Source organism: Sinocyclocheilus rhinocerous, unplaced genomic scaffold, assembly GCF_001515625.1.
Source record: "Sinocyclocheilus rhinocerous isolate Xijiao unplaced genomic scaffold, SAMN03320098_v1.1 scaffold574, whole genome shotgun sequence".
NCBI classification, from domain to species: Eukaryota; Metazoa; Chordata; class Actinopteri; order Cypriniformes; family Cyprinidae; genus Sinocyclocheilus; species Sinocyclocheilus rhinocerous.
In genome coordinates this window covers 2,236,441-2,246,926 of record NW_015659919.1, presented here as the reverse complement: position 1 = coordinate 2,246,926, position 10,486 = coordinate 2,236,441, and the positions used below count along the sequence as shown (strand labels likewise).

Here is a 10,486-nt window from a genome sequence, read left to right as displayed (position 1 = left end):
AGTGGTAATCAGTCTTAATTTCTGGATTAAAATTACACCAATCTACCTTTTTTTTTTTTTGTAACTGACTTTAAAAAAAAGATGACAGTTTATGCAACCGGTCACATATTTGGGGGCCAGTGGCAATAAGAAGCCATGGAAACTGGATTGATTTGTGTTTATATATGTGTTGTTTGTGACCAGTGCAGGCACTAGAGTCATCTGAAGTGTGTGTGAGGTGTCGGGCATCACTCCTGTCCTTGACTTCATGTTGAGTATAGGGAAAACAGGGCTGGAATAAAAGGGTGCGGGGGGAGGAGGCGGTGTGGACTGAGCGAACTTGACAACTTTATTTCCTCCTTTTTCACATGCTAATGCCCCCAGTGTGCCAGTGCAGGGGAGCGACGGCTCTTCAAAACTGATCCCCGTGATTCACAATACTGAACATCCTTCCAGCGTGTGAACCGAAGCCGCTTTTGTGACACAGGCCAAGAAATTCCTCCCACACGAATATATAACAGACAGATCTCTCACATCGCTCACATCTTTTCTCACAAAAGCAGCAGAGTCCATGGAAAAGAAATGAAACAGCAGCATTCATGATTCCTCATGAGTCACATGGAAGAGACTCTCCAATGATATTACTGCTGAACACAGCAAATTCAGCCGTTCTCATCAAACTCACAATTAAATAAGACACATTCATAACAATATGTTTACAAGCTCATTTCCACCACATAAGAAAATCAGGCTTTGTTAAATCAAAATTATGACATGAAGCATCCTAATTATGACATAAAAAATTATGAGGTTAAAAGTGGAAATCTTGGAATAAAACTGCTGAAATGATGACATACTAAGTCATAATTCAACTTTTTATCTAATTTTCACTTTTTATGTCATAATTTAAACTGTTAATCTCATTATTTCCCCTTTTTGTTTCATGCTTTTCACTTTTTTGTCACAATTTCCATTTTTAAGAATTTTTAAGTACCTTATTACTGTGGAAACTCCATTGTGAAATAAATCAGGCTTTGTTAAATCAAAATTATGACATGAAGCATCCTAATTATGACATAAAAAATTATGGAAATCTTGGAATAAAACTGCTGAAATGATGACATACTAAGTCATAATTCAACTTTTTATCTAATTTTCACTTTTTATGTCATAATTTAAACTGTTAATCTCATTATTTCCCCTTTTTGTTTCATGCTTTTCACTTTTTTGTCACAATTTCCACTTTTTAATCTTATAATTAGTGTCTCAGAATTTTTAAGTACCTTATTACTGTGGAAACTCCATTGTGAAATATCACCAGGCAGTTTCATTGTTATATTATTACATTTTTTTTTACATATATGGGGTGAGCCACAGAAAAGGAAATATATAATATTTAAATAAATGATAACATTTTTGAAATTTTAACATAACATTTTGATTTTACCATAATAAAATTTATGATGTACATATTGTGATGCAGCTGTTACAGATATTGTGTCAATACCAGCATACATAAACAGCATGATTGATGTATCGACGATTATTAATCACTGCAATAAATTTCTCTTTCTAGTCTGACCCTTAAAAATGAATTTAATTGGTGTGAGGTAATCTGCTAGAAGTTGATTCAGTCATATTAAATCATATCGACTTGAAATAGTTCTTAGATGTTCCTAAATAAAGTATATTTTCAACTGAAAAAATGTTAACCTTAAAAAAGTACTTCATGTGGTCACATATAAATTATTTTATTATTTAGCATCACCAAATCAACCTAAATACACACACACACACACACACACACATTTGTTGATCAGATCAGGTCGAAAGCTAACATTTTCGGGTAGGAGGTGGAGAATTAAAAAAAAAATTATTTTATGTTTTTATTTTTTATGTTTTATTCATTACACATCTGCATAGTGCATAGCCCCTGAAGTCCCCAAAATCCCAGCACCCATGAGCCTAAGCACTCCAGCTGAGATTGTTCTTCAAGTTAACACCTGCGATCCATCCCACCTGCCTCTGACGGCATGGGAGGTCCCGGCGATAATCTCCCCACATACCTTCAAAACTGCCTGAGTCTCAGCCCCGTCCTCTATCTGACCTCATCAGCTCCTGTGAAACTATGCCGTCACAGAGGACACAACCGCATGCAACAGAAGACACAAAAGAGAGGGAAACCGACCGTAAGCATTCACTCCTGCTCTCAATAAACGGCCGCCACAGGCCACCGTCAACAACTGCAGCTGTGACCGCACCATTACCTGCTGCTCTTTAATTTGCCAAACCACACTTTAGAATGAAATACGACAGCAGACAATAGCACCAGGACATAGAGAGAGAGAGAAAGAGGGAACGCAACCGTTGCGCTGCTCAGAGGATCCGGTTTCAGGCGCTGACGGGCCAAGCCAGAGGGTCGGAGCATGGGAACAGGCAAAAAGAAGGTCCTGTGTCAATAAGGGACAGTGGTCGGGCACAATGGGGCCAGCTTCAAACAACAGCACTGACAGACACCCACACAAAAGCAGCCATCCATTCTCACACAGCCAGCAGAATGAGCCAGTGTGTGGCTGCCCAGGGGCATGTTTGAACAGCGCACACACACACACACACACACACACACACACACTCACTCACACCATGCATAAACAAACACACACGTATATACACAAACATTCACTCAGATGAATGAACTTGGCCAAACAAACACACTTGCAAATTTACTCGAAAAATAATTTTAGGCCTTTAGGCCCAAAATCAAGATAGATAGATAGATAGATAGATAGATAGATAGATAGAACAATGTATATTATAGATAGATAGGTATAAAAACAATGTATAGGACTAAATGTATAACACTGAACGAAATCTATCTATCTATCTATCTATCTATCTATCTGAACAAAGAAACGAAACAGAAAATAAACTTTATGTATCTGGGAATTGTTTTGGATTAATCTACATGGTTGTAACACAAACAATAAGCATAATTAACATTTTCAAAACTATGAAACTCACCTGTTTGATTGTCATTTATGAAAAGAAGAGCTTGTGTTTGAAGGTTGACCTTGATATTGGCTTTTTTTCCTGGATATTTTTAGTTTTATTCTATATAAAGTACAGGTGGTTTTAGGGGTACTGAGTGATAATGCCATAATTTTGTAAAAATAAAGAGAAAATTAACAAAAATCTTTGAAACGTTATCTGACTTTGTGAAAGAAAGTAATTGTCTGCCATCTAGTGGACAGAAATGGGACTGTATGAGGAGTCAAACTGTCAGACTGTCTTCAGCCTTCTGTCATCACCATTATACTAAAACAAAATGTAAACACGTAATGTAAAATCAAGGCATGTTAATTAACACCAAACAGTTTTGGCAACATGTAGACTACAAAGCTGCAACTACCAATGTTCAAATAAATCATTATCAAATAAATTGAGGCAGCCTTTTTTTGAGAAAGTAAAAATGCAGAAAGTTTTCTGTGAGGGGTAGGTTTGGGTGTAGGGCGATAGAAAATGTTACGGTTTGTACAGTATAAAAACCATTACGCCTATGGAGAGTCCCTACAAGGATAGCTGACCAGACATGTGTGTGTGTGTGTTTAGTAGCGAAATTGTTGTAACAACTGACACTCCACTGCTACTTTCTTTTTGGATTACAATTAACTGAAATATAGTTCATGATCCATTAGACGAAATTGTATAAAAATATTACTTGAAAATCCTAAAGTTTTTTTTCTGTGCTTTAAATGTAAATAAGTAAAAAAAAATAAAAAAAATCAAACGTCTGTCGCTAAAAAAATTAATTTAACATAAAGTACAATTTCGGGGAATGTCCACTAGATGGTAGTGCAGTGTGATACAGAAGTGATGACGGCATGAGGAGATAATGAAATATGAAATATAGAATCACATCTAAGAACTTCTCATCAGTCCTGCTGTATCCTGAAGAGGAACATCCTGGGCTCTCACATAAACACCAAATGTTTGGGGGGGTTTCCTTTGACAACTTCCTCTATTTGACTGACATCATAGTTCAAAAGTATTCACCAGATGATGAACAGTAGTTATGTCATTTTGCCCATGTTTGCACAAATCGTGAAACAAATAAGGAAGTAAATATAAACATATCATTCTGCAGTATCTTAAATAACATTACTGTGACAATGTTTAGCAAAGTTTGGTTCATGTACGTTTAGAGGAAATTGAGATTTCAGTGCCAAAGTGCAGGAAAAACACATACCTGCATTACATTAAATACAAATAATGCTAATTCATGTCAATTCACTGTGCATATGCAAGTGGTAAGCAATACAAACAGGATCTTCTATACAGCTTTTAAAATACACTTTCATCTTGAGTAAAGGGAAAGATAGACGATTTCTGTATCAGTATAGCACTTCAATATATCCACTGCATATGAACAGAAACTCCTGCTCCTAGATATTAACCACAAACAATAGTTCTTAAAAAATATGTGCTTAAAATGAAATAAAAAAACACAATGGATGAACAAAATCAAAATAAATCCTCAAAAGGTAGGACAAATAAAACAATATAAGCATCTAAGGGTAAAGTGAATGATTGACTTTAGAATAAAAACATTTAAATCTGACGACATACATAAGCAAGGATCTACACTAAATATTTACCTGGATTTCTTACACATTATCTTTAACAATTAAACAACGATTTTGGTAGGACAAATAAAAATTAACAGTCTTGATTGCATTTTGGAGTCAATACATATATAGCATTAAATAATGAAATGTCAAAAATAAAAAAAAAATTAAAAAAAAGCTCAGTATGGAATAAAACATAACAGTTTCGATTTATTTCCATCCAGACCGGCTTTGGGGAAATAAGAAATTATCAAACGCAGAACAGTAAGTGCCCGTCTATGTACTTCCATAGACCTTCCGTTCTACTTTAGCACAAGCAAAGTGTTTTTCACTCAGCAGACACACGTCAAAGTCCAAATAAACGAAACCGAAATGATCGCAAATATTACAGGGGACCAAAACGATGTTTGGGAGTCTATTGCAAACCACCTCTTTCCATCTGCATTCTTCAAAAACAGTACACAGGTCGTTCAAGTGATTCAAAGTAAGCTCAGTACCACTAACCAACTCAGGAGGGTCAAGAACATCAGGTCGTTCCATCTGTACAAGTACTGCCAGTAGTTTTAACAACAACAAATGGTTTGTGTGTGTGTGTGTATGTGCATTTCATAGAAAAGACGTTAAAAACAGAAAAGCATACCTGATAGGCTCCTTAGCGCAACAGTGTAAAATACAAAGCTGATTAGTATAACTGAGTTGAGTAGGCTTTACGATTATTAACATCATATACAGCTTGTAGGTCCAGTATTTAAAAATAATAATAAAAATAAAAGCGTTACAGCACCAAACGTTTCCATCATTTGGCAAAATTCAAGCTTTAAGTGAATGTCAAAATGCTTATAAAGTGTTACTGTGATGCTGTGATTCAAATAAAGCTAGCAATAATATAGTCCCCTTATATTTTAGCATTTTCTCTTTTTCTGTTTTTTTCTTTCTTTCTCTTTTTATATTTCTCTGCTTTATGTTCTCTCAGCATTTTCAGTAGTTTTGTGTCCTGCAAAAAATCTTGGTGTGCGTTCTGCTTGGCACGATCTAACAGCCCCATATAACTTAATTATAAATATGGCTGTGGTCAATTAGAGTCACAAAACAGATTTTTGGTTCCAAGATTTGTGCAGGGAAAAGGAAAATATATATATATTTATATATTTCATAAAATTTCATGACAACATTTACCTAGAAAGGAAATACACACACGGAAAAAAAATAAAAATAAAAAATCTTCCTGTAAGCGGAATTTCTATAATGCTCCTTCTTTGTTGAGCTCCTCCTCTGAGCAATATACGATCAGGTCTGTCAGGAAGCGCAGCTATGAACTGAAAATAAGCAGACATACATTAAAAAAAAAAAATCGAATTCTATCATTTTCATAAGACCATAATATCTTTCTTCATAAATTAAATAATTAATATTTCTTTTAATATGATTGGCCTATTATAACTCAGAAACGCTGTACACCCTCATCCCCTACAAAAGAAAAAAAAAAATACATCACAGAAAAACCTGATTTTTTTTGTTATATATCATTACACCTCTTTCTCTGACAGGCACATGGCCCAGACTCTGACACACAGAACAATCTTTAAATATTGGAGTCCCTCTCTAACAAAGCTATATATCTCTTTGACATAACTTCACGTGCAACAAAGAGGTTTGATAGCACTTTGGAATTGTTGATTGTTTCCCAGCTATTTTTTTTTTCTTTGCATTTTGATTCGTTTCTCTACCAGGTTATGTCTAAATTAGTCCTTCTCGGGGGTGGCACCCGCATCACCCTCGCAGTTGGATTGGTCAATCTCATTGGGCTCCTCCCCTTCCGCCTCCATGTCCTCGTCTCCCTCTCCGGCCTCGTCAAAGTCATCGTCGCGGGCGAATTCCAGGTCCTGCATGCCCTCCAGACCCTCCTGCGTGCCTTGGTGGGAGTCGGCGCACTCCACGCACACACCGTAGCGCCGAGAGCCGTGCCGTATACCCACGCTGGCCGCCAACATGAAGATCTTCTTGCATACCATACACTTGTATTTCTTATCCTTTTTGTGAACCTGCAAATGAATGTCATGGACAGGGATATTAGTGAGTGAAGAAAGATAACATTAGTGAGTACTGCAATATTGTGAATGAAATCAGCCTGTGGGTGAATATTGTAAAACCTCTCAAGAATGTCTATCATGTCACTCCAAAATCAAAGGACATAAATAAAACATTATATTACGCAAGGAAATTTCTTAGGAACGCAAACATAATAATTAAGCATTTCCATTGGGGAATTGTCATTAGCGTAATGCAAATAAAATATATGTGACCCTGGACCACAAAACCAGTCATAAGGGTCAATTTTTCAAAATTGAGATTTATACATCTTCTGAAAGCTGAATAAATAAGCTTATTTTGTTAGGATAGGACTTTGCTACAAATATACCCCAGCGACTTAAGACTGGTTTTGTGGTCCAGGGTCACATATGTATAAATAAAATAATATTTTATATCATATACTGTGTATTATATGCAATTATGACATATATAAATGCACGTGTAAATACAAAAAGTAAATGCAAAAAAAAATTATATTATATAAAAACGAAAATTTAAACAAATCCTTGATTGCATTTTGCCTGTGTCAAGTAACCGGCAAAATACCGGAAATGGCGCTTTCCACTGTTATCATGTACATGAGAGGACCATCTCAAACTCCATCTCTGCATATTGCTGTGAGTTTGCATTTATTATAACATCTAAGCTAACTGTTCATCATGATTTCAAACTAAACAAAACAAAAAAGAAAGTTTAAACCTTCACTCTGTTAACACGTTTTGATGTCCGCATATTTAAGAAATTACATTGGCTGTAGGATTTCTGTCATAAAGTAATGGCCAAATATTAAAGATAATGTGGACATTTGAATTAAATGTTGTTTAGTCAATACTAAACAAGGATTAGATAGCGCTGTAAAGTGTAAAAACAACTGTCAGGTCGTTGGCGCCCTCTGCAGGCATTTGTTATAATGCGAAAAGTATGTTAGCTCTGTTGTTTATAATACATTATGTATTTTAACAGTTTTGTTCAATAAAAACATATGATTACTTGGTTTTGATACTTTATTTGAACTAATTATTATTGTCTCATTGCCATTATATATATATATTTTAAGTAATCTTAAAAGCTATTGTTTGCTTAGGTCTATTTGTATTACAAAAAAAAATAAAATAATAATTATCCGATTACTCAATTAATCATGATCAGAATAATCAACTGATTACTTGATTACCAAAATAATCGTTAGTGACAGTTTTATAACAAAGACATTTAAAATGTATGTAATATAAAACAATAGAAATATTAATATTAATAGATTTTAAATGTTTATATATATTATTTATAACTGTAATTTCATATAATTATTTAATTATAATGAAATTGTATACTTTATAAACGATATGTATGCTGAGACAAAAAAAGGTTTTCAAATAAAAACATCCAAATGAATTAATGTAATTTGGGGGGAAATATGGAGGAAAATATGCTCAATTGACATGAAAATTGTCCCAATGCAAAAGTACGTAGTGGTTTAAAAATATGCTTTGTTTTCTTGAAATAATTATTCTATAGATGTTAGGGTGAAATGTTTTTCTGAGATTCACCCACTATAAACACTCGTGCTTCTGTCTTACCAGGGAATGTCTCTTGACGTGTTCTCGGCGAGTGAACAGCTTCCCGCAGATGTCACAGCTGAAGGAGCGCACGCCCGAGTGGATGATCAAGTGTCTCTTTAGTGTTCGCCGGTGCTTGGCAATGTAGTTACAGTGGGGACACTTCAGCTTATTGAGGGCGTTTTCAGGCGCTTCGCCTAGGAGAAACCACACAAACAAACAGATTCTCAGCACTTTTCACACCGGTTCCTGAGATATAAACAATTCAGCATGAGATCTGCCAAGCCAGCAGATGCAGTTCGTCTTGTCAGAGGCAGAATTTTCTCCATTTGCGTTATCAGCTCTAATTGTCAGTTTTGTGACACGTGACGTGCAAAAAAAAGTGGCTTTGTGTGGCTTAGGAGAGAAAATTAGCGTGTATAAACGCCTGTATGTACCCTCAGTGTCACCCTCACATAAAAAAATGTTAAAAATGCTGTGAAAATGTGCTAGTTGCTATGGAAACCACATGCCAGAAGCCATAACTATATTAGTCTAATGCGATTTTCTACTGATAAACAAGCTGTATAAAACGCAAGAACTCTTTCCTTCTAGCCACCATTCCTCTCCACAAAGATACATTCAGAAACAGCCTAATTGTTTATCTGGGAGAAACTACTGTATAGTGTGTATAAATTGCAATCTCTGCTTTTCGCTTCTGAAAAGATTCATCCCAACACTCAAGCTCTCTTGGGAGCAGTGTCTTGTGACAATTAGACCGGAGCTGCCTGTACTACAGCATGTGGGATTGGGGGGTGGGATCCAGCTTTGTTTGAGCCAAAATGGACAAAACAAAGGGTCGTCAAGCAGGTTTCCAAGGGGGTGACGAGAGCCAGATCACCTGGGAATTCAATCGAGGCTCTAAACACCACCTTGCGGGCTAAAGAAGGCCTGACAGCAGCTGTGCCGTTTGTTTGAGTCGACAGGCTTGAAATTAAAGTTTAAACTGTTACTAGGGGCTTGCTGGTACTTGAAATGGTTAATGATTAACTTGGATTCTCAATGGCCAGGCCTGAGTCATATAAACATATGTGCAAATGGCGAGACTCTTCTCGCTGGGAATCTCGCAGTAGGCTGGACGAAACCTGCTAGGCCAGATCTGAGAGATTGGTGGTAAATGGGCTCAAGGTTTTAACCGACCCCACCCTATAAGTGCTAAGACTGACCTCAACCCCCCAAGGAAACACTGCATTGCCTCTTAGGCCTGAAATATACTCAATTACGCAAGTACACGAATGCTTATAGCTAGTAGCTACACATCGTTGTTGTCCGAAAAGTGACTAAATGAACGTACGCGTTTGCAGGCATGAGCACTAACTAAATAACTACATTTGAAGAAAACAATCCCTCCCTCTGAGTACTGACGTTTGCAACACACTGGTGAGGTATTCGATGTTGCTGTACTTTCCAGCCTTAAAGGGATAGTTCACCCAAAAATGAAAAATCTGCAATTAATTACTCACCCTCATGTCGTTCCAAACCCGTAAGACCTTCGTTCATCTTCAGAACATAAACTTATAAAAAAATATATTTTTGATGAAATCACAGAGCTTTCTGACCCTGCATAGACTGCAACACAACTGACACGTTCAAGTCCCAGAAAGGTAGTAAGTACATTGTTAAAATAGTCCATGTGACATCAGGGGTTCAACTGTAATTTAATGAAACTACGAGAATACTTTTTGTGCGCAAAGAAAACAAAAATAACGACTTTACTGAACAATTCTTGATGTCAGATGGACATTTTATCAATGTCCTTCCTTACTGCCTTTCTGGGCCTTAAATGTGGTAGTTCTATTGCTGTCTATGCAGGGTCAGAAAGCTCTCAGAATCAGATTTCATCAAAAATATCTTTAAGTTTGTGTTCTGAAGATGAATGAAGGTCGGGTTTGGAACGACATGAGGCTGAGTAATTAATTGCAAAATTTTCATTTTTGGGTGAACTATCCCTTTAAAGCCCATTCACAGCGACAATAATTATAACGATTAAAACACAGTTTTAAAAATTGTTCAAAGTATAGTACAAAAAGTATTTGTTCAAAGTATAGCACAGTCCATACCTTAACTACAATGACAGCAGAACAATATCATTGGAATCTCTTTTAGAATATTTTTTTTCCAGTTGATGAACAATATAAACATCATCAGCCAATCAAAATGCACCCTGCTTTAAAGAGCTTGAGCATTTAAAATAGT

At 36.0% G+C, this 10,486-nt stretch overlaps 1 protein-coding gene across 2 annotated transcripts in view; it reads right to left on the bottom strand.

Moving 5' to 3' along the window:
- Positions 1–5,285: 5,285 nt before the first annotated feature.
- Positions 5,286–10,486, bottom strand: part of zbtb10 (zinc finger and BTB domain containing 10) — a 20,692-nt gene continuing 15,491 nt past the window's right edge. For both annotated transcript variants that reach the window (XM_016533120.1, XM_016533119.1), the window contains 2 exons: positions 8,273–8,448; positions 5,286–6,646 (listed from right to left, as the gene is read on the bottom strand). In XM_016533120.1, the coding sequence (XP_016388606.1) occupies positions 6,347–6,646; positions 8,273–8,448 (476 nt within the window). In that variant the 3' untranslated portion in view covers positions 5,286–6,346. The remainder of the gene's footprint in view (positions 6,647–8,272; positions 8,449–10,486) is intronic.